Source organism: Leptodactylus fuscus, chromosome 2, assembly GCF_031893055.1.
Source record: "Leptodactylus fuscus isolate aLepFus1 chromosome 2, aLepFus1.hap2, whole genome shotgun sequence".
NCBI lineage: Eukaryota > Metazoa > Chordata > Amphibia > Anura > Leptodactylidae > Leptodactylus > Leptodactylus fuscus.
The window spans coordinates 22,590,247-22,614,809 of record NC_134266.1 but is presented as its reverse complement, the minus strand read 5'-3'; the positions used below and the strand labels follow the sequence as shown (position 1 = coordinate 22,614,809).

At 42.7% G+C, this 24,563-nt stretch overlaps 1 protein-coding gene across 1 annotated transcript; it reads left to right on the top strand.

Annotated features, from left to right (window-relative positions):
• The first annotated feature begins 855 nt into the window (after window positions 1-855).
• On the top strand, window positions 856-24,159 carry MAP3K7CL (MAP3K7 C-terminal like). Its single transcript, XM_075263511.1, has 5 exons — window positions 856-1,076; window positions 9,814-9,922; window positions 19,513-19,574; window positions 22,037-22,152; window positions 23,173-24,159. Exons 2-5 carry the CDS (start codon window positions 9,853-9,855, stop codon window positions 23,351-23,353), a joined length of 429 nt encoding a protein of 142 aa, XP_075119612.1. The 5' UTR covers window positions 856-1,076; window positions 9,814-9,852; the 3' UTR covers window positions 23,354-24,159.
• The last annotated feature ends 404 nt before the right edge of the window (window positions 24,160-24,563 follow it).

Below are 24,563 nucleotides of genomic sequence, written 5' to 3'. Positions count from 1 at the left end.
TAACAACTTCTCGCAACACCTAACAGCTAAGTAAGACCGACCTAGAAGGTAGGCATAATCAAATTGTCCATTGTACTTCGCTCAGTCCAGTGATGCGCCCCCTCTCAACTTGGAAAAAAATATCTTTGAGTGTGTCATAATTACAAGTTTGGCAGTTTACAATCACCAAGAGGTACACTACCCAAAAGTAGCCCTTTTTTTTTTTTTTTAATAAAGAAGCACCTTTACGCCCTCTTGTGGCAATCATTGTCATATCTACCCGCTCTCCTCTAGCCGTACATGACCTCTCTCTCCTTCCCGCACAGTTGTACCCGTCCTTCTCCTGTCTCCTTTGTATGACACTGTCACTCCGGATCTTGTTAGATGACAAATGTTAGAAGTATTCGCTCCTCTATGACCTGAGCCGCTCTTGTCTTTTCCTGCCTTGTAATCACGCTTCTTATCTCTATGCTGGGGGCGGTGGCGGCGGCGGCGGTGGCAGTGGCGGTGGCGGTTACTGGTAACGTGTTGGCACTTGGACTTTTTTAGATAACCTGTTTGCACTCGGTCCAAGTTGACGATGTCATCCCTGAGTGATTGCCGCCCCAGACAGTTCTGCTGAGTGTAGTCGCTCTATCTTTGCCAGCTAGCTGGAATAGTCGCGGGCACTCATTGGGTCACGCTGTAAACATTCCTGCCCAGTGAAGTAAGTCCGTTTGTATTTTAGGTTTGCCAGGACTAATGAATTAAAAGCCTTGAACTCCGGTGGTTTGTCACTTTTTTTTTTAAGGACTTGTTAGGGAGATTTTGTTCTCCTAACCCCCCCCTTGAAAGCCTGACAACATACTAAACCAGAAGGAAGGAAGGGGATAAGGAGAGAGCGACGGGAAAGGGCTGAGGGTCCTCTGGGAAAGTGACAATCGCAGGTAGCCTCATGCTGCACTAGCAGCTGTCCCTGCCCCTCAAGCCTCGTGCTATGCTATGCAGGGCGAGCAGACTTTACTTCCATTGACTTTTTTTCTCCGTAAAGATAAGGACCAGCCAAGGAAGTGGCTGACCTAGGATTACTGAAGTGCACGCACGGCCGGCTGAGTGAGGTAAGGCGACAGGTGTGGGCACTGGGCTGGAGGCATGGAACATCACTTAATCTGCGCTGGGATACGGATTTTGCAAAGCGAACAGATGGCAAAATTGTAGACGGCTGCGTAGTGCTGAATGGTAGGGTCGTATCAGCTGGAGGCTCTTTAAGCCTATATGATTAGGGTATGTTCACACACGCAGAAGTGACAGCGCCTGTTTCATTCATCTGAATGGGGCTTGCAGAAATCCATGCACCGGCTGCGGACATCACCCCATGCAGATGTATGGAGCGCACTGTAAGTTTGGAACCTCACGGTGACGCGTTTAGCGTCAAAGGAGACAGGATCCGTCTACAGAAAGGTGGTTTTCAAGGAGTTAATTTATTTTTTTATATATAATGTAGATTGTGAGCCTCATATAGGGATCACAATATACATTTCCCCCCTCCCCCTATCAGTATGACTTTGTAGAAATCCATACAAACACGGGGAGAACATACAAACTCCTTGTAGATGTTGTTCCTGGTGAGATTCAAACCCAGGACTCCAGCACTGCAAGGCTGTAGTGCTAACCACTGAGCCACCGTGTTGCCACTAAGGCGTTAAAAATTTTTTGACAATTTTGTCATTCATTTATTTTAGGCATTGCGGAAACGCCGCCATGACAGTCCCAGAAATGAGAGATTTTATTTAATTTCATCTCCACCTTATTGAAAAAAAATTTCTGCAATTCTCCAACGGAGGAGGCAAAAATACAAAATCAGCCCCTCGTTGCGAAAAGCTTGTTTTTTTTACAGTTCCCGCCAAGTGGATGGGATTCTGTTTAATTCCATCCGCACATTGCAGAAAAAAAAATAATCTGCAACGGAAAAAGCTGCGTTTTCAAAAATTTTGCCGTTTTTGAAATTTGCAGCGTGTCAATTATATTTACAGAAACGCCGGCGAATCTGAAAAATTGCAACAAAAACGTTGCGGGAAAAAAATGCGATTTTTCTGCATTGATTATATGCTGCGTTTCGTTATGCGGGGCCTTAGCCTAAAAGACTTTTTGGGATTGCGTTTCCTGCTGCGTTTTTTAAATAAAAATTTGAGAAAATTATTTGTACAATCTTTTATTTTAGCATGAAGGTTTCTTTACATGATTTTTTTTTTTTACGTGATTCTAGAATCGCATGCCATTGGGGTATATTCAGATGACATAGTTGGTTCAATTTTTAAAAAAACGCTTCAAAGTTGCATGGGAAGAATTGTACATGTGGTTTTGCTGCAGATTTTTACAGGTGAAAATTTTACCTACATCAAAGACTATGGTAAGCGCTCACGCGTTTGATGTGGTTGTAAGTGTTTGACTGCTGGAGTCCATCTGCTCACAATTGCCCCTGATTGCCGCATGAGAATGGAGCTCAGGGGCATATGCCCACCCATCATGGCTATCTCCATGGTCCAGCATGTACTCCATTCTCATGGGGCCCCCATTGTTGTGACCACTGGGGGTCTAGCAGTTGTAAACCCCGCCAATGATCTAACTTTTATTACCTTTAGTCTTCAGTAGGAGAACCCCTTTTAGGAAATCCGTTTTAAAGGGATACATTTGCAGATCAGTGGGGTTCTAGACCCCCATTGATCAGGAGAATAGAGGAGTTTTATTCCCCATTATGAATGGAGTGGTAGTTGGGAGCCACATGCACTGCTCAGCTCATTGCATGGGGGCGCTGTAGCTAGGATTATGTCCACTCTGACCACCACACCATTCCAATTGGGAGACAGCACTCCACCATTCTCCGACCACTAAGACCCCCAGCAACCTGCTAATAACCCCCTATTCTATGTTTTTTAGGGATTGTTTTATCATAACAATAGGCCATCAATATCTGACCGGTGAGACCTTAAATTATCCACTGCTAGGAACTGCTGCCAGGTACTATACAGTGTACGGAGCCGAAGCAGGTGGCTCTGTACATTGTATAGTGGCTGAGCCACGCCATCACGGTTCAACCCCATTCACATCTGTGGGAACAGAGCTGTGATACCGCTGTACTGCCGCTATTCAGTGCACGTCTACTCCATAACCTGTGTAGTCCCGGGCCTGGCATCAGTTCTGAGCAGCTGATCGGTGTAGGGGCCAGGTGTCAGCCCCCTCACAATCTGACATTGATGGTCAAAAAAAAGGCCAAAAAAAGCCCTTTTAACAGATGTGACTACCAATGATTGCTGGGTCCCCTGCCAGATTATTTTTTCTTTTATGGAGGTTGCATGGCCAACCCTTTGAAGTCAATGTGCGACCTGGCAGCCACTGAAATAAGCTAAGTGGAGACTAAGTGGCGTGGCACTTTCCTACCGTACTGTGGCTTAGTCCACGTGATTGGTGGCAGCCACAGAAGTGAAATCCTCACTTTAAAAAGAAAGAGGAAGATTTATGAAGACCGACATTACTCATGCCAGTCCCAGAGCAGGAAGGAGTTGGACTGGGGTGCAGACAGGTAAGTACTGATACTCACCTCTTATACCACGCACTTTGTAGGCCACTACCTGCTTGTAGGACAACTCTACTAGATGTAGCTTTAAGGGCCCTTTAAATGAAGGCACCTGTTACTGCAATAGCTCGCATTGAATTTTCTCTATATTGTGACTGTTCCTTGTTTATGGCTCATTTGGGTCACACATTGATTTATGGCACTAGTCAGATGTGCCACGGTAATAGATGGGGTTCTTAGAAATCCCGAACATGTAATGAAGTCAATAACTGTGGTCTTCAGGCCATGCCGCACACTCATATAGTATCGGAAGCGGCCTTGTAATGATATCAGCCTATACAGGAGGCTCTGTATATATCTGTATATATATGTATGGGGAGAGGATGTAATTAGGTTAACTAAATAGGTACCTGCAGTCCTATGTAAAGGGGGGTATCGACCAGCTCATCTCTTTACATCTGTGTATTGCCACAGGTGGGCCATACGGTGATTTTGGCTGACCCTCAGGGTCACAGTGCAACTCTGTTGACCCACATTGGTGAAGGAGTGGTAGGGCAACGTGGCAATCTTTGGTCACATGATGGGAGTCTCAATCAAAGATGGCGTGTAACCCTAGTCTGTAATCTACATGAATTTGGTCTCTGTGAACAGTGACGTAACTAACGTCTTGTGGGCCCTGGTGCAGATTTGACCCGGGCCCTCTACCCCCTCCCTATATTGTATTCTTTATAGTGACGGTTATGGTTACTGCAGAGGTATCTCAGATACAACTACAGTACCCACAGCTGCTGGTATCAAGGATATGGTGGGTGAGCAGCGCCTGCCATGTAAATAATACTAGGAACTGTTTGCTCAGGGAAACATCTGATCTGGGGGCTCCTACAGTTTAAGTGATCTAAGGCTCCGTTCTCACAGAGTAACCCGCCGCTCATTTAGACATGTATACACGTGTCAGAGCGCGGCGCTTCAAAACAGATCCCATTGATTTCAATGGGTGCCGGCTTATGCGCGTAATACATTGAAATCAATGGGTTACAAAGCCTCCCATTGATTTCAATGTGTATGATAAGGTCCCTTCTGGTTCTATCTGACCTTGTTTGACCTGTAACGAATCAGGAACCCGAGCCACCTGAACCAGAAACTAATCTTATGAGTTTTGCCTAACTCCACAAGGCCAGTGAGCTGCTCTTACTCACGTCCATACAGCGCCCCCTTTTATAATTATGATATCTGTATCTCATAGGTACTCATGAAGCAACCCCTTTATTGCAGGGTACATGCCACAAAGTATAAGAAAGTCCTGGAGAACTTCCGTAACTTCTCTATAATCCCGCCATACAGCCCAATAAGATCATTAGAAATCTCAGGGCACTTGATAGAACGGCTTCATTCTATTAAGAAGCAGTGGTAATTAAAGGCAATGGCCGTGTATTTACCAGCCAGACAGGAAATAAATTGGGTAATATTTCTTATCCCTTCACTTCTAGAATAATAGATGAAGCTTCACAAGTGGTTTTAACACATCGAGTTACTGATAGAGGTCAGGAATAAATTACTGCTTAGAAAATGAGGCATTGCTTAGCGTAGATTACAGCGAGGGCCGGGGCGGGGGATGGTCTTTTTTATGGGCAATACAAATTTACTGACGAGTATACAATGGAAGAATTAACTAACATCCGTATATATAATAGCCGAGCGTGCAGTAACTATGAGAGCAATGCGACAAGGTCATGGAAGTCGCACAACTTGAGGGAAAAGAGACTGGAGGGGGAGAGGTATAGGGATACAGTACTGTGCAAAAGATTTAGGCAGGTGCAGAAAAGATCTGAAGAAGTGTAGCTAAACTTTTATTCTTTCCTAATTCAGTAGCTCAGGTGAAAGGAACAAACTTTGTAATATAGTTCGTTACAGAAAAGTGCTTGTGTCTTCCATTTTTTTGGCCTCCTTCTGACACTGATCAAATAGAAGTCTATGGAGAGGGGAGGAGGCAGCGCCGCACCTCCCATGAGGCGACCTGAAGCGACCGCTTCAGGCGGCGCTATGCCAGGGCCCCGGGGAGGGCGGCATTTTTGCTTACCTAAGCCAGTCCAGGACAAGCTGTCCTGGACTGGCTTAGCATCACTGAGCGGTGGATTGGGGAGGCCGCTTGAGCAGCGCTGCTCCAGCGGCCTCCCCTCACGCTCAGGCATAGAGCCTGCTAACACCGCTCCGCCCCCTCCCTCCACCCCCTCCTCCCGGAGGGGGGGGGGGCGGCTTTCTGTCGTCCGCCTCGGGCGGCGAAAAAGTCACGTTCACCCCTGGGAGGAGGGAGCAGGGGAACTCCTCAAACCAGAGAGACATCTGCACTATACAGAGGCAGTTCTCTTTTACAACACAGCTGGGAATACAAGGAATTACTATTCAGCCTTCTACTGATGAAAATGATTCATCTCATGGTGTAGACGGACTGCTACCTCTGTCTGTCTCCTCTCCATAGACTTCATTGTAAACTGACACTGCTTGTGTATGGAGAACACACTGAAATCACTCACACAAGAAGTAAAAATAGGAGAAATACTTAAAAACGCAGGCACTTTCTCCCTTCACCTAATGATTTCTGGAAAAATAAGTAAAAGTTTATTTTCACTTCAACAGTTTATTTTCGTCAATTAAAATGAAGTGAATGAAGAAAAGAGAAATGTAAATCTCATCAATATTCGGTGTGACCTTTGCCCTTTGCCTTCCATCAGTTCTTCTCGGTACTTGCAGACAGTTTTTGGCAGAACTCGGCAGGGAGGTTGTTCCGCCATCTTGGAGAACTAAGCCCAGATCTTCTGTGGATCTAGGCTTGCTCCAATCCGTCTGTCTCTTCATGTCATCCCAGACAGACTGGATGTGATGAGATCAGGGCTCTATCTGTGGAGGCTGTATCATCACTTCCAGCAAGAAAGGTGGAATTGTCCTATAGATGGGAGAGGAATTAGAGGATTGTTTTTCATGAAAATTTTTAATACTCAATTGAAAGCAGTGGCCCCCCTAAGGTCACAGGCCCTGTAGTAGCCACTAGGGCTACTATGGTGGTAGTTCTGCCACTGCTGTTTGCAGATCTTATTATGGATAGTGTAAATAACAAAACATGTAGTAACCCCTTCCCGGCACAGCCATTTTGCAATTTTTGTTTTTGACTCCCTGGCATCCGTACCCCATAACTTTGTTATTTTTTCCTTTCACAGAGCCATATGATATTAATGTTTTCAGGACAAATTGTTTTTCGTAATTGTACCGCTTAATATGTATTGGAAAGCTGGAAAAAAATTAGAAATTTAGTGGAATTGGAGAAAAATCGCCTTTGTGCAACTTTCTTACGGGCCTTGTTTTTACAGTGTCCACTGTACAGCAAAAATGACATGTTTAGAACAATGAGAGTTCCGCTGCTTAGCTCTTTGGAGCAATGAGGGTGTTGCTGCTTAGCTCTTTGGAGCAATGAGGGCGTTGCTGCTTACCTCTTTGGAGCAATGAGGGTGTTGCTGCTTACCTCTTTGGAGCAATGAGGGTGTTGCTGCTTACCTCTTTGGAGCAATGAGGGTGTTGCTGCTTACCTCTTTGGAGCAATGAGGGTGTTGCTGCTTACCTCTTTGGAGCAATGAGGGTGTTGCTGCTTACCTCTTTGGAGCAATGAGGGCGTTCCTGCTTACCTCTTTGGAGCAATGAGGGCGTTGCTGCTTACCTCTTTGGAGCAATGAGGGTGTTGCTGCTTACCTCTTTGGAGCAATGAGGGTGTTGCTGCTTACCTCTTTGGAGCAATGAGGGCGTTGCTGCTTACCTCTTTGGAGCAATGAGGGTGTTGCTGCTTACCTCTTTGGAGCAATGAGGGCGTTGCTGCTTACCTCTTTGGAGCAATGAGGGTGTTGCTGCTTACCTCTTTGGAGCAATGAGGGCGTTCCTGCTTACCTCTTTGGAGCAATGAGGGGGCTGCTCCTTACCTCTTTGGAGCAATGGGGGCATTGCTGCTTACCTCTTTGGAACAATGAGCGTGTTGGCGCTTACCTCTTTGGAGCAATGAGGGCGCTGCTGCTTACCTCTTTGGAGCAATGAGGGCGCTGCTGCTTACCTCTTTGGAGCAATGAGGGCGTTGCTGCTTACCTCTTTGGAGCAATGAGGGGGCTGCTGCTTACCTCTTTGGAGCAATGAGGGGGCTGCTGCTTACCTCTTTGGAGCAATGAGGGGGCTGCTGCTTACCTCTTTGGAGCAATGAGGGGGCTGCTGCTTACCTCTTTGGAGCAATGAGGGCGTTGCTGCTTACCTCTTTGGAGCAATGAGGGTGTTGCTGCTTACCTCTTTGGAGCAATGAGAGTTCTGCTGCTTACCTCTTCGGAGGTATTTTACCGCTCGCGGAAAAAAGAAGTGACCTGCCCGTGGCGTCCGTGTCAAGACAATCCCTCCGGACTAGGCCCATTCAGTTAGGCCTAGTGCAGAGCCGAAAGCCGCAACTGTTGGAAGCCGCAACAGTCACGGCTAGCTGCAGTAGGCGCATTTTGGTCCGGATTCTGATGCGGCTTCCCGCGTCAAAATCTGGACCAAATAACTACATGGGAACTAGCAGTAAAACTATAATTCACCCCACAAAAACAAGCCCTTATTTGGCTTCATGGACAGAAAAATATAAAAGTTACCAGCAACACAAAAATAAACTATTTTTTATAAATTTTTTAAACAATTTTTGTACCACAATGTAAGGGTGAGTTCACACGGCCGCAAAATAGCGCCATGTATTACGATCCACGCTCCCATTGAAATCTATCACGCGGCACGTTACTCCGTGTGAACTCACCCTAAAAAGGAAAATTAAACTTTTTTTTAGTATTTTCACAGTCATAGTTATCAGGTTATATTACACCACACAATAACATGTAATAGAAAAACCACAAAGAACAAGGGGAGATATGATGATTTTATTTGTATTCTTTCTAGAAAAAAAATAATAATGAAAAGTTAATCGATAAATGATTTATGTGTATGGTGACATTAGTTATATGTACAGTATGACCGTATTATTTATAAGTATTGTATGTCAGATATTAGTTATGCGTATGGTATGATACCATAGTTTATGAATATTGTATGGTGACTTTAGTTATATGTACAGTATAACAGTATTATTCATGAGTATTCTATAGTGATCTTAGTTATATGTTCAGTATAACTGCATTATTTATGAGTATTGGATGATAACATTAGTCACTTCTACAGTATGACAGTATTATTTATAAGTATTGTAAGATGGCATTAGTTATATGTACAGTATTACAGCATTATTTATTAGTATTGGATAAGAACAATAGCCATCTGTAGAGAATAACAGCATTATTTATGAATATTGTATGGTGATATTAGTTATATGTACAGTATGACAGCATTATTTATGAGTATTGAATAATAACATTAGCCACCTGGGCTAGTATTGAATGGGCAGATATTAGTTATGCGTATGGTATGATCCCATATTTTATGAATATTGTATGTTGACATTAGTTATATGTACAGTATTACATCATTATTTATGAGTATTGAATAATAACATTAGCTTCCTGTAGAGTATAACAGCATTATTTATGAATATTGTATGGTGACATTAATTATATGTACAGTATGACAGCATTATTTATGCGTATTATATGGTGACTTTAGTTTCCTGTACAGTATGACAGCATTATTTATGCGTATTATATGGTGACTTTAGTTTTCTGTACAGTATGACAGAATTATTTATGCGTATTATATAGTGACTTTAGTTTCATGTGCAGTATAACAGCATTATTTATGCGTATTATATGGTGACTTTAGTTTCCTGTACAGTATGACAGTATTATTTATACGTATTATATGGTGACATTAGTTTCCTGTACAGTATGACAGTATTATTTATGCATTTTATATGGTGACATTAGTTTCCTGTACAGTATGACAGTATTATTTATGCATTTTATATGGTGACATTAGTTTCCAGTATAATATGGCACAACATGCTAAATAGTGATGTTGCTTATCCTCATTGATGAATTCCCATATAGTGTACGCTCCTGATCTGCTTTGTTGGTCAGTTCAGGCACAGCTTTATTTCCTTCTTATCTGAGAATATGGCCGACAGATGATTACTATTTGCCGAGCGTTAAAAGGATTTTCTTTGAATGGCTTCTTAGTCTTTTTTCTCGCTCTCATTCTAGACTTATATTGCAGTTTGTTAGAATGAGTTTTTCTTTTCTGCATTACCAATTGTTCATGTGTTATTCTTCTCGTTCCAGTATTATTTCCGATAAGGCGGTTGAAGTCATTGTGCCCACATGATCACCACGGCAAGAATCCCCGCTGATAAACCTGTGCGCATTTCCTTCAGTCTTAATGACTCCGCAGGTATGGCATTTATCTGCTTCTACCTCAGTGAATAAGAAACAGACCACACATCCCGTGGCGGATAAAATCTGATATCCGTTATCTATATTTGTCACAAAGGCTTCCTTATAATGAATCCTGTAATATAAAATATGTATGAGCCGAGCCTGAGCTCATTCACTGCTTATGGAGATGTTCCTACCGTTATAGTTAAAGGGAACATGGTTATAGAAATCTGCTGGAGTGATATGCTCCAAATCGCGATGGTGGTACCCCTCTATATGCCATCATTGATAAAGGGGATATCCCAACTCCGCCATATGCAGGAGAAAATGATGGAGATAAAAATTGTGCTTCAAAGATGGACTAGATCAAATAGACCCTCACATAAGAGACAAACTTTATCTACAAGGGTCCCGCGGATTATAGGTTTCCTCAGACAGATTATAAGGAATAAACTCTAGGGTGTATCGAATATCGGATCTGTAAGAGTTTCCTTAGATACATGATGAAATAGATCCTTATAGAGATCACATGGTTCATTCAATACAGTATCTAAAAGGATCACTCGGATTATAGGTTCCCCTCACAGAGATTACGGGGCCTAGTAGGTTCTCTCAGATTATAGGTATACTCAGAGAGATTGTGATAATCCCCATAGAGATGATGAGTTTCTCTAATACAGTGCCGTCCGATTATACAGGTAACCTGATGATGGGGAACCTCAAGAGAGATCGCCATGTTTCTTTAAAAACCATCCCCAAAAGTATCTCTCAGATTACAGGTTTTGTTGGAAAGATCCTATGAAAAAGACCCTTACAGAGATTCCAAAATCCATCATATACAGTATATGAAAGGATTCCTCAGATTATACATTTCCCAAAATAGATTATAATTTTCCTCATATAGATTATATCAAAATAGATTCACTAAATCTGCGATCACACTAGCATTTGGTGACCATTTGGGGACTCCAGCTCCAATATGTGGAGAGAAAACTCCTATAAGCAGGACTTTTTTCTCCGACGATTTTGTTTGGAAACTGGGTGGAAATCTATGGGGTCTATGGAGTCAGCGAGCTTCTGTGGGTAATTGCTTTTTAGGACAAGTGGACCTGAAGAACGGAAACCCGAACGCTAGTGTGAACCTTGTGTCAGAGATTAGACAGATATCCTAAAACATTGATAGGGTTTCTCAGTTTATAGGGTTCTTGAGATAGATTATAGGTTCCCCTCACAGAGATTACAGAGCTCATGAAAGACAATAACTGGAATGTTCTCCCCCATTATGGGTTTACTCAGATGGATTGTATGAATTCAGATTATTGACAGGGGCGTAACTACTGGGGTAGCAGCTTCCACAGGGCCCGGGACATTAGGGGCCCGACGACAGCCGCTACCCTGAGTTACTCCAGCCGGTAATGGGCCCTATTTACTTACCGATCCTGGCAGGGGCCGGGGTCTTTGGCGTCAGTCAGGGGGGAACCCATGTCAAAAGTTCGCCACGGGGCCCCGCCATTCCTAGTTACGCCACTGATTATTGTTCCTCAAACAAGTGATATGGACCCTTCACAATACCTGAAGATGACAAAATCCATCATATAGAGTTTTCAAAAGGGTTCCTCAGATTTTGTAGAGAAAGACTCACTAAGAGATTACAAGATTGCTCTAAAACAGTCAGAGGGTTTCCCAGTTTTTAGGGTTCTTGAGATAGATTCTATGAGACATATCCTCAGATTCCAGTCTCAGGGCTCGTTCACATCTGCGCCCGGTCTCCGTTCTGCAGGTTTCCGTTTCCTGCACAAAACAGAGGCAGAAGACGGAAACCTGCAGGACTCTTTCATACCCATTCATTTGAATTGGTTTGAAAGATGTCCGGCCGTGAGTGACGGTGAGCGTTTTATGCTCTCCGCCGTGAAACCGTTTTTTTTAAAAAACTGAACACAGAGTCGGACATGCAGTACTCTGTGTCTGGTTTAAAAAAAAAACGGTTTCGCGGTGGAGAGCATAAAACGCTCACCACCGTTCACGACAGGACCCGGTCTGATAGGTTTTCGTCTTCTGCATGCCGAAGACGGAAACCACAGAACGGAGACCCGAACGCTAGTGTGAACCTAGCGACAGAGGAATTACAAGGTTTCTCTAATATAGTATATTGGATTATAGATCTCCTTTGATATCTCAGATAAATAGATCCACTGGTCCAAATTCATTTTCTGAAAGGGTCTCAGATTATAGGTGTCCTCAAGTAGGTGAAATGAGAGACCTTCAAAGAAACTATTGTTTTCCTTGAATATTATACCTGGAGGGGTCCTTCAGATTATAGGTTTCCTTAAAGACCCTCAAATGTCTTCAGACAGATGTATGACATACCTGCAGAGGTCCTTCACATCAACTATGGGGTTTCTTAAATGAGAGATTCTCTCATATGATAGTGTTTTGTTTTTTTTAGTTTGGACCCTTAAAGAGGATCTTTCTAGTTCTCAGAGATGGGTGGTAATACATATCGCTGATAAAATGGCAATGCATCTGGGTGCCGTAGATATCAGTGCCAAAACTTAGTTTCGGCACCAATATCTGTACACTGTCAGAATTGCGGTCCTTACAGCTCAGTGTTATTGGTGTCTACTGAGGAACACCCCTCTGACAGTACAAGGCTATGGAAGACTAATATCAGGGGTGGCATTCGTTACCACTCAGTGATGATGTAGGTTGTAAGGTCCTTCTTTATGACAGTGGAGAGATATCAGTGCCCAAACTTTATAGCAGTATGTAAGCAGTATGTAATACTACCCATCTCCGAGGACATGAAAGGTCTCTTCCATTAACCTTGTGTTCTGCATTTCTCTATCACTATGGTTCCGTGTCACATATAATTTATATTAGATGATCTTCCACAATATCTCACATTTTCTGCCGGTTCACTCATCCTCTGATGTGGCCTTCACTTGTCTCCCTGCATTTTGCTTGTCCTTGTTGATGTACAGTATGTTCCTTGCATGCAGTGGACTGGAAGCATATCCCATTTAAAATAGGTAAATAACAGTGTTGACATCTGCACCTGCATAATACTGGAGGAAAACAGTGAAAAATAGTAATAATGACTCCCAAACATAAAATACACTAAACTATACTTAAAGGGACTGTGTCACCATAACCCAGCTTATCACCCCAGCCCTGCAGATAGATAGGTTATTGTCACCAGAACCAGCATATCACCCCAGCCCTGCAGATAGATAGGTTAGTGTCACCAGAACCAGCATATCACCCCAGCCCTGCAGATAGATAGGTTACTGTCACCAGAACCAGCATATCACCCCAGCCCTGCAGATAGATAGGTTACTGTCACCAGAACCAGCATATCACCCCAGCCCTGCAGATAGATAGGTTAGTGTCACCAGAACCAGTATATCACCCCAGCCCTGCAGATAGATAGGTTAGTGTCACCAGAACCCAGCTCATCACCATACCTCCCAACCATCCCAGATTCAGCTGGACAGTCCCCACTCCTGTCATGTTTGGCTCCACTTCTGCCTGAAGATGCTGAAGAATGCTGCAGCGTCTCCTGGAGAAAATGTGGAGGCCAGACTGGACAGGAGTTGGGGATCAGTGAGTAAAATAACGACTGTTGGAATAATTTTAAAAAAATGCTGCGCCTCAGATTGTGCCAGAAGGTGCCACTTAAGGCTAAGGATGTGTAGAGGGGGTCTTGCGCCAAATATATACCACATATCTACGCCAGAAAAATGGATGAATGTCAGGGAAAGGAGGTCTCACCCACGATATATCCACTTACTGTATACCAAGTCTGTGGGGTATCCATAAACCTTACTCACTCACATACACACAAAAGGAGTAACAGTACCCTGGCTTCCTAAATAGGTGACCACTAACTGAATTATCATCTGGGACTGAGAAGCGGTTTGGAAATGACCATACACATTGGAGGCATAGCCTATACCGACTGTCACATTGCACCAAGAACCCTGACTGCAACAGTTATAACATAGCTAGCCACATCTAATAACAGAATATATAGACATTCCATCACAATGAATTTGCCCCAATGTTTAGATTTGCCTGAATACTAAGAAGGCCAATCTGGAATTTTTTGCATGGAGTCATCCTTCAATGTCTCCCGCCTTAACTAAGGTTTTGTATACAATGCTCGCCATAAATGAGCCCGTGTCGCGGCTGATACATTATTACACCGTAGAAATCTATCACCTTCTCGAATTAGACGGCATAGCGGTGCCCACCAGTCCATTAAGACATTTCCATGACACTGTATTTGCACCTTTGGTTTAAAGATGTCTTGGAGCGACTCGGCTAAAAATATAAATCGCAGCTGTTCAATAGATGCTCGGACAAGCCCATTAGGAAATGTACTATGGAATGCAATAACGCTCGGCACAGTGATCGGGACTATTTCTGCAGCCATTGACCCTGCCGCTTTGTGCTTATAACCTGCTCTTTCAGCCTATTCAGGGAACTAATTACGCAATAAATGATTGATTTACACCATTACATCGCAGTCCATAGACTTTACAAGCTCGCCGAATTCCTTCCAGTCACAAGGAGAAGAATAGAAAGACTCGCCAAGGTCAAACAATGAAAAACAATCATTGTAGATATATAGTATACAGATATAGTAAACAGTATATACTATATTTATCATTACATTCCTTTGTTAGGTTTTGTTCACACCATATTGGAGCTCCGTCTCCGTACTAAGTAGCTGTGTGGCCCCTGGGCATAACCATGTAGGATGCAGATCTGCAGCGCTCCCAAACATAAATTAAAGGGATTCTATCATTAAAATTGTATTTTTTCTGCCTACCAGAAAAGAAAGGCTATTCTACTCCTACCTTTAGAGGTCTTCTCCGCGCCACCGTTCGGTAGAAATCCCATTTTTCATCGGTATGCAAATGAGTTCTCTCGCAGCACTGGGGGCGGGCCCCAGCACTCAAACAGCACTGGGGGCATCCCCAATGCTCTCCAGCGCCACCTCCATCTTCATCTGAAACAGCCTCTCTTCGTGTCTTCTTCCGGCGCTGGGTTGAAAGTGTTCATGCCCGCCGGTCACAAGAAAATGGCCGCTTACACTTACTGTGTAAGTGGCCATTTTCTTGTGGCCTGTAAGCCTGCGCAGTCGGCTTTGCCCGAGGCCCAAGGCCTGGAAGTTTGAACCCAGCTCCGGAAAAAGATGCGAAGGCAGACGAAGATGAAGGTGGCACTAGAGATTTCTCTCACAGCATTGGGGACACCCCCCAGTGTTGTTTGAGTGCTGGGGCCCGCCCCCAGTGCTGCGAGAGAACTCATTTGCATACTGACGAAAAGTGAGATTTCCACCGAACAGCGGCGCGGAGAAGACATCAAAAGGTAGGAGAAAAGTAGCCTTACGTAAGGCTATTCCGATGTGGTAGGCAGAAAAAATACAATTTTAATGATAGAATCCCTTTAAATTGGAACCATAACCATTTAACCATAGGGCCAAAACTGCACTTGCACCGAGCCCTATAGCTGCAGGACACTACTGCATTTGTTGTCCTGCTGTTTCGGGAAGTGGGTTCAATGTTGCCCCCACTCCAACTCATTGGCGTCCTCTCCCTGCTTCACCATTCTGCCGCTGTCTTTGCTCCCAGTGTTCTGTTGCTCCCTGAAGACTCTGAGAACAGAGAGCCATGTGGGCTCCTAAATTTTGCAGGACAAATTGTACTTTGCAATGGTATCATTTAATTTTCTGTAAAATGTAGTGGGAATTGGGAAAGAAATTCATAGTGAGGTGGAATTGGAGAAAAACTGCGTTTCTGCAACATTCTTATGGGCTTCTTTTTCATGAAATTCACCGTGCAGCCAATATGACAGATCACCTGTATTCTATAGGGCCGTATGATTCCAGCAATACTAAATTTATATAGGTTTTTTTAATGTTTTAACCCCATCAAAAATTTGCAAATATAAACAATATCTTGGAGTTGTCCTACTGTGACTTCCATAACTTTTTTATATTTTCATGTACAGGGCTGCATAAGGCGCCTTTTTTTGCAGAGCCAGATGTAACAGCCTGTAATACAAGCAAATGAATGACAGGTCTGGGATCCTTTAATAGTAATGGATCACCTAGGATCTCATTCCCAGTGTCAGGGATCCACCCCAAAATGGTAGGAATTGTCCAGCGGGACAATGGTGCCTCGGTCAGCTTTGATCAAGGTATCAGGGGGGTGAAGGCCTGTGACCTTGTATTATACAGCAGAGATCCAGAATACAGCGGTATATGAATTAGAATACAGCGCTATATGAGGTAGAATACAGCGATATATGAGGTAGAATACAGCGGTATATGGATTAGAATACAGCGATATATGAATTAGAATACAGCGGTATATGAGGTAGAATACAGCGGTATATGAATTAGAATACAGCGGTATATGAGGTAGAATACAGCGGTATATGAGGTAGAATACAGCGGTATATGAGGTAGAATACAGCGGTATATGAGGTAGAATACAGCGGTATATGAGGTAGAATACAGCGGTATATGAATTAGAATACAGCAGTATATGAGGTAGAATACAGCGGTATATTAGATAGAATACAGCAGTATATGAGGTATAAGAAAGTGGTATATAAGGTAGAATACAGCGGTATATGAATTAGAATACAGCGGTATATGAGGTAGAAGACAGCGGTATATGAGGTAGAAACAGAGGTATATGAGGTAGAATACAGCGGTATATGAATTAGAATACAGCGGTATATGAGGTAGAATACAGCAGTATATGAGGTAGAATACAGCGGTATATTAGATAGAATACAGCAGTATATGAGGTAGAAGACAGCGGTATATGAGGTAGAAGACAGTGGTATATGAGGTAGAATACAGCGGTATATGAGGTAGAAGACAGTGGTATATGAGGTAGAATACAGCAGTATATGAGGTAGAAGACAGTGGTATATGAGGTAGAAGACAGCGATATATGACGTAGAAGACAGCGGTATATGAGGTAGAAGACAGCGGTATATGGGGCAGAATACAGAGGAATAAGAGGCAGAATATAGCGGGTTTCTTTCTTTCAAATGGGGCTAAGTAAGTTTTGTGTCCCAAACAAAATTCTCCCCGAAAAACAGGTCTTGTCTTCAGAAAGCTTGGGCCTAACTGTCGTACAATAAATTGTAAGAAGTAATATCCCCCATCCCTGTCCATGGGAATATGCTGATGGCTCCTGTATGGACCACAATGGCTGCAGGCACCCTAGGCCGCCATTCTCTTCCGGACAGGAGCCTGGCACACGGCTTTCATCTAGTTGGCAAGGTTCATGCGGAGCAGCTGGAGGAGGCGGATTGAGTCACTCTCAGAAGCCATCGCTGCTCAGCGTGATTCATGTCTCCGCTTTTAGAGCTTTCACCTATTTTTAAAGGAGGCAATTATGAATCTTAAAGTAAACACAGAGGAATTGTGGATTGACAGCAGCGTGCCTCGGAGGGAGGTAAATATATCCGCGATAACGCAGCGGAGAGCCGGGGCTGTCATAACTGATATTTATAGCCAAGACATGGAAATCTCATCCTCCTTCATCGTCTTGTTTAGTCTTGTCCCTTATTATTGCCGGTAATCCTTGTCCAAGGCATTGTCCTCTCCGCGGTGAAGTCGTCTTGTCACTTTTGTCTGCAATTATTGCTATTGAGTCTCGAAAAAAGTTTGGACACACGTTGAGGCGTTGCGACATTATTTGCTGGATTGCTCCATGCTATTCTGTCGTTTAGATCTGACACCTGTTTTTTTTAAATTTTTCCTACTTTTCAGCTTTTCTTATATAACCACAAGTGTCGCCATCTGCGTCTGATATAGCTGTGCTGTTATCTCTATTATATCGCCTCATGTACATGGCTGTAATATGGCTCCATGTTGTATGGGGGCACCTAGGTGAGGGGCATTGGGCCTTAACGTATTTGTGTGCCCTTCATTACGTACAAAGTCATATAGAGAGGTTTTGCAGCGTGCCATAGAGTAACACCGTATGACAACACACCAATGCTGTAGAGCTCCGTATTACGGATCAATATGCCTCTAGGTGCCTCCATATTGCCTCATGCCCATGTCTATGAGGCTTCTGACTGGGTATTATTACTACAACTAACAAACTATGGATATATCGTATGTCAATACACATGGTTTTGGTGCAACTTGTTGCTTTATTTTCTTCAAGGGAAGGTGTCAAGACAATAACCTACTGCTTAAAGAAAACATGTCACCAGGCCTGAAAAGCCCAAAGACATCATGTGATCGGTGCTGTCCCCCTGAGCATTTTGGTGTTAGGTATTCATATTTGTTCAGCCATTCCAAATATAAAATCTCTTATAGTATAGATACAAATTAAGTTCCACTAGTCAAGTAGGTGGTTAAACTAGGAACCCTCTGGGGCGGGGTCTCTGTGTGTTATATGGCATGCAGTGTTACCACCTACTTGGCTAATAGACCCTAATAATAGATATGAGATAGATAGATAGATAGATAGATAGATAGATAGATAGATAGATAGATAGATAGATAGACTATGGATGGATGGATAGAGATAGATAGATAGATAGATAGATAGATAGATAGATAGATAGATAGATAGATAGAAGATAGATAGATAGATAGATAGATAGATAGATAGATAGATAGGAGAGAGATAGATAGATAGATAGATAGATAGATAGATAGATAGATAGGAGATAGATAGATACTATGGATGGATGGATAGATAGATAGATATAGATAGATAGATAGATAGATAGATAGATAGATAGATAGATACGGTAGATAGATAGATAGATAGATAGATACTATGAATGGATGGATAGATATAGATAGATAGATAGATAGATAGATAGATAGATAGATAGATAGATAGATACTATGGATGGATGGATAGATATAGATAGATAGATAGATAGATAGATAGATACTATAGATGGATGGATAGATATAGATAGATAGATAGATAGATAGATAGATACTATAGATGGATGGATGGATGGATAGATAGATAGATAGATAGATAGATAGATAGATAGATAGATAGATGATAGATAGATAGATAGATAGATAGATAGATAGATAGATAGATAGATACTATGGATGGATGGATAGATAGATATAGATAGATAGATAGATAGATAGATAGATAGATAGATACATAGATCGATCTGCCATTCAAAATCAGCCCCGTACAGTTATTTCTGCAAAGGTCACACCACAACTTTAAACATAATAAAAAAAAAACCTACAATAAAAACAAATTTGAAAAAATAGAACATTTTTCAGTATATAAATTGAAATAGTAAAGGAATTCGGTAATACATTCCCTTTAACATTGGGTGAAATTGCTTCTACAAAAAACTAGTTCTCAAGTACCATGTGTACATTTTTTTTATATTGCCATTTTATGCTATTGCCGCTCCTGTCATTGCAATGTAAGTGCAAAATAATAAATAGATGTCAAAGTCAATGGAACAGCGCCCCCGGAGGATCATCCTGCACCACACAATAATTATTGACTAAAACAATAGTAATGAATATATTTTGTCTTCTAATTTTGCTAAAACTCTGCTTGCTTTTCACAGATGAGACATCTGCAGAGAATGCTTTCCCTTTGTCATTTCCAAATCTAGACCAACAACTTCAGGTAAGTGTGGCCGGGACCCTCTCTAGAGTCAATCAGCTGGATAAAGGGTTGTGAAGGCTAGATTCACACGTACACTTTCTAGTGCAGTTTTGTAGCTAAAGACAGAAATGAGTCAATAAAGAAGGATCCAAATTTTTCTTATTGATGACCTGTCCTTAAAGTGGAACTCTAGTCATAAAACAACTTTTAAAAAATGAATAGTGCAGGTGAATATAAGAAACTTAGTAATATATCTTTTTACAGAAAAAATACGTCTATCTCCATTTCTCAGTCTGAGTTACTTGTAACATAGAAGTTTATGGAAAAGACACTGCAGCTTCTCCACTTAGTAGCTAAGCTAGCACTAGTCAATGTACTATACCTAATAGTCATAATATTACTGTACCAGGGCCACATGGTGGCTCAGTGGTTAGCACTGCAGCCTTGCAGCGCTGGAGTCTTGGTGTTCAAATCCCGCCAAGGGCATAAAACCATCTGCAAGGAGTTTGTATGTTCTCCCCGTGTTTGCATGGATTTCCATCCCATATTCCAAAAAAGACATAATGATAGGGAAAAATGTACATTGTGAGCTCTATGTGGGGCTCACAATCTACATAAAGAAAAAATAATAATAATAATAATAATATTACTGTACCACTCTACAGAGTGAGCTAATACATCACTTACTAGTTCCCCTCTCCATAGACTTCTGTGTGTAGCTGGATACAGATACTATTAAAATAAGAATCTAAATAAAGGGAAGGAGGAGAAAAAAGGCCGATAAGTGGAGAAGGAAACATATTTCTTTAACCCCTTCTGGACCGAGACAATTTTCATTTTTGAATTTCCATTTTTCCTCCCCACAATTTTTTTCATTTTTCAGTTGAAAGAGTCACATGAGGGCTTATTGTTTGCAGGATAAATTGTACTTTGTAAAGGCCTCATTCAAAATTCTGTACAATGTACTGGCAAGTACAGAGCTGGGTGTGGCATCTGTTTATGCGGGACCAGCTGTCATTTTTATTGATACCATTTTGGGGAATCACTGATGACTTGATCGTGTTTAATAAAATTTTTTTAGGAGGCAAAGTGTTAAAAAAAAAATAGTCATTTGTGCATTTTGATTTTTTTTCCCTCAGTACGGCGTTCACCGTATGGGATACATTTTTATTATTAATTTATTTTTATATGTGATCTAGGGAACGGGGGGGGGGGGGGGGGGGTATTTGAACTTTTATATTTTTTGTGTTTTTTTAATACTTTTTACTTTTATTTTCGGACCTCTTAGGGACCTTGAACCCTGGGTCTGATTGCTCATACAATACACAATACACCGCCATACTATAATGTATTGCAGTGTATAGTAAAATCCATTGCTGTCTATTACACGCTGCCAATAGCAGTGTGTAATAGACCTATGGGTAATGACCAATCTGGAAGCCTTCAATAGGGTTTAGGTGCCACAGTTGCGTTTTGCTGCTACATCTAAAGCGTTGTCAGCAGGTATTGGCTGTATTAGGGTTCACATGGAGTTTTTTGAACCGGATTGTGACGCGGGTAGCCGCCTCCGAATCTGGCTCCAAAAAACGCCTCCCGTGGCTAGCCTCAATTGGATGCCGATGCAGTGCACCAGCATCCAGTCGCGGCATTCCACTTCGGATTAGGCCCAAATGAATGGGCCTAGTCGGGAGGGAGTGTAGTGCCGTGGTGGATTCAGTCGTGGAATCCATGGCAAGATAAAGCAGCATACTTCTTTTTTCCACAAGCGGGAAAAAAACACTAGCGGAAAAAAGAAGTGAACGGCTGCAGAAAAACAATGCAGTGTTTTACAGTCACTGCGACATGGATGGGATTGCAGCAAATCCCATCCACACCTTGCGGTTTTGGAAATGGTAGCATGTCAATTATACCTATAGAAAGGCTGGCGGTGTCCCTATAGGAGGCAGAAAGTTTGCAGAGGTTTCCTGTGTAAATCCCAGCCGTGTGTTGCCGTACATAGAAGTCTATGACAAACACAAGAATAGCTGAGCGCGATCTCTTCGTTGACTCAGCTGTTCACATAGGTCTAAAAAAAATCAAGCCCACGTGGTAAACTCAGAGGACAGAGGAACGGACACCCCCGATCTTCAGATTGTAGAATTCTCAGTGGTTGGGCCCCACTTTGGGCATGTCCATTTGATATGTCATATAGGCAACTATTCCACCTGTTTGTCTTTTTCATGGTAAGGCAACAAGATAACGCAGGATTCTATATATCTATATGGACAACCATATATTACAGAGCCCTAGGTAGGTTTTAGGACCTTCATAAAGGTGTGATACATGTGATATATGGTATTGGTTCTATACAGGGAAGTCTGTTAATTAGACTCCTAGTCTGGGACTGCCCACCTGACAGTATAGAGACTAATTAGCATATTTGGTGCTGAACCTACACCTCTGATTTCTTCATGTATTGATGTTCTTACGATTTACATCTTCAGCCTCTTCCACCATGTAACACATCCAAGGAGTCCATGCAAGTGTTCAAGGAGCACTGTAAGATTGCAGAGGAATACCACCAAGTGAAGAGAGAGATTACACTACTGGAGGAAAGGAAGTAAGTTCTACACATGGCCGTATACAATATATAAGGTCAACTGAACCCAACGATTTTGGAGGCAAAAGCCAACTAACTATCTAAGGCCTCGTTCACATCTGTGTTGGTAATCCGTTCGGAGGAGTCCGCATGGGAACCCCTTCGTACGGACTACCGAACGCATTGGCAAGTGGTGTGCAGTGAAAGCACACGGACCCCATAGACTATAATGGGGTCTGTGTGCTTTCCACACAGTTTCCGCATGGAACATGCGGACAGGAAAATAGTTCACGATCTGCTTTCCTGTCCGCAAGACTCGCGCGGAGACCGTGCGGAAAGCACACGGACCCCATTATAGTCTATGGGGTCTGTGTGCTTTCACTGTACACCACACGCCAATGCGTTCGGTAGTCCGTTTGGAGAGTCCCCATGCGGACTCCCCCGAATGGATTACCGATGCAGATGTGAGGCCTAACTTGCACTGGATTTTCACCAATGTTAGTAATAAAAAGGATTGGATGTGTTTAAAATAGTTGTTCTTGAGGAAAATGGGCCCTTCTCACTATGGGAGGTGTGGAAAAATTACAAACAGTTATACTCAAACTCCCTCAACTCTACTGGGCGGCCTCATGGCGTTCCATGCCTCCTTTGGGTCTTGTTCTAGCCTCCTGAGTGGCTTTTTGCACCCAGAAATCCACCTCAAAATCAACAGAAGATTCTGCCATGTAATGTTGGGGCAGTTGGGCCAAATTTGTCACTAATTTTCAGAAACAGTCCAGGCAAACTTGGGTATGTCCTGGACAAAAAGTTGGCATAGCTTATGAAACCCAGTCACAAAGTGGGCGGTCAGACTCTATATTGGGCAGGTCCATGCCCAGAGGGTGGTCCAGGGGCTGGGACTTGTACCGCCCTCTATTACCAACTATGTCATTGGTAAATATTCCTGACAAATTTCTTACAAAAATTTTGTCTACGTGGTGGTCATTTATTGAAGACAAAAAAATTGGTTCTGATTTTGTTTGTTTTTTTAATTTTTTCTAGAAAAGAGTTGATGGCCCGGCTGGATCAGTTTGAGAAGGAAAACTCAGATGCGGCTCACTTAGCACAAGAATACGAGGACCTCAGTAAAGAGAACCAGAGCCTGAGCCTGGCTCACTCCCGATGTAAAGAGCAATTAGAAAAACTGAGGATACAGTACCAGAAACGGCAGGGCTCGTCCTAACAGCGAAACGGCAAATGACAAGCAACGACCCTGTACAAAGTGATCAACACACCAGCACTTTCATTGTAAACCTATGTTAGACACCAAACGGTGGTACGCGAACCATGATGATGCTTCTTAAAGGGAACCTGCCACCAATATAGGCTTTTTTAAGATTATGACATGTTTTCATAACTGTAATCTAGGGGGCGCCATTGGACATATTTTGTAGAGGGCTGGTAAGCCTATTCGCCGTCATTTAGTAGAGCTGAGAGAGGTCACATGACGACACACTTTGGGAAATTTTTTAAACTGTCTATGCGAAAAAATGTCACCCTTGGCTGTCACCTTTGAAGCTGCCCCGTGGGCAATTACTATGGGCAACAAGGATATTTTTCTTTTAGACAGTTTCATACATCTCCGTCATGTTCTGCAGCCCTGACTACCTGACTACATACTTATTTTTCTTAGCCCCTCTGATCGGCCAACGTTGACTTGTACCCACTGTTTTAATAGGTATTGTACAAATGCCCTTAAAGGGGTTTTCCTACTAACACTGCAGGACACAGGACAGGGGTCTGATCACTGGGACTCCCAGAGATCACTAGAATGGGGGTCCTCGAGTACCCCAGTGAATGGAACAGCGGTGTACATATACATCCACTGGTCCATTCACTTCTATGGGACTGACCAAAGCCATAGAAGTTAATAGAGTGGTTATTAAAGGGGTTGTGCAGGACTTCAAAAACATGGCTGCTTTCTTCTATCCAGGAAGTGACATCACACCCATTTTAATGGGACGGAGCTATGGCACTGCCATGTGACCAATGGACCTGAGGCTACTTCCTAAAAAGAAGAAAGCAGCCATGTTTTTACAGTCCTGTACATGCCCTTTAAGTGTCCGCACCACAGCTACTTTCACACAGGGGATCCGGGATCCCCATTTTTGTGATCATCCACAGTGATCAGACACTTATCACTTATCCTATGGATAGGGGATGTGTTAGGAAAATCCCTTTAAGGGAAAGTGTCCTGGTGACAGCTTCCCTTTAATAACAAAGTGCAAATGTGTAAACCCGGAGCAATCCATTAGTAAGAGTGTAATTGACTCAAAACAAGTTTTATTTAATTTTTTTACTTTTTAAAGGGGTTTTCCAGGCTAAAAATATTTAGAACCTATCCTAAAGTTAGGTTGTTAATATCAGATCGGCAGGAGTCTGACTCCCGGCAC

Excerpts from the sequence above, each read along its gene's own strand:
- MAP3K7CL (XM_075263511.1), top strand. The coding sequence starts at position 9,853 with ATGATCACCACGGCAAGAATCCCCGCTGATAAACCTGTGCGCATTTCC. Across the intron at positions 19,575-22,036 it reads ATCTAGACCAACAACTTCAG|CCTCTTCCACCATGTAACAC; the intron begins GTAAGTGTGGCC and ends TTACATCTTCAG. Across the intron at positions 22,153-23,172 it reads ACACTACTGGAGGAAAGGAA|AAAAGAGTTGATGGCCCGGC; the intron begins GTAAGTTCTACA and ends AATTTTTTCTAG.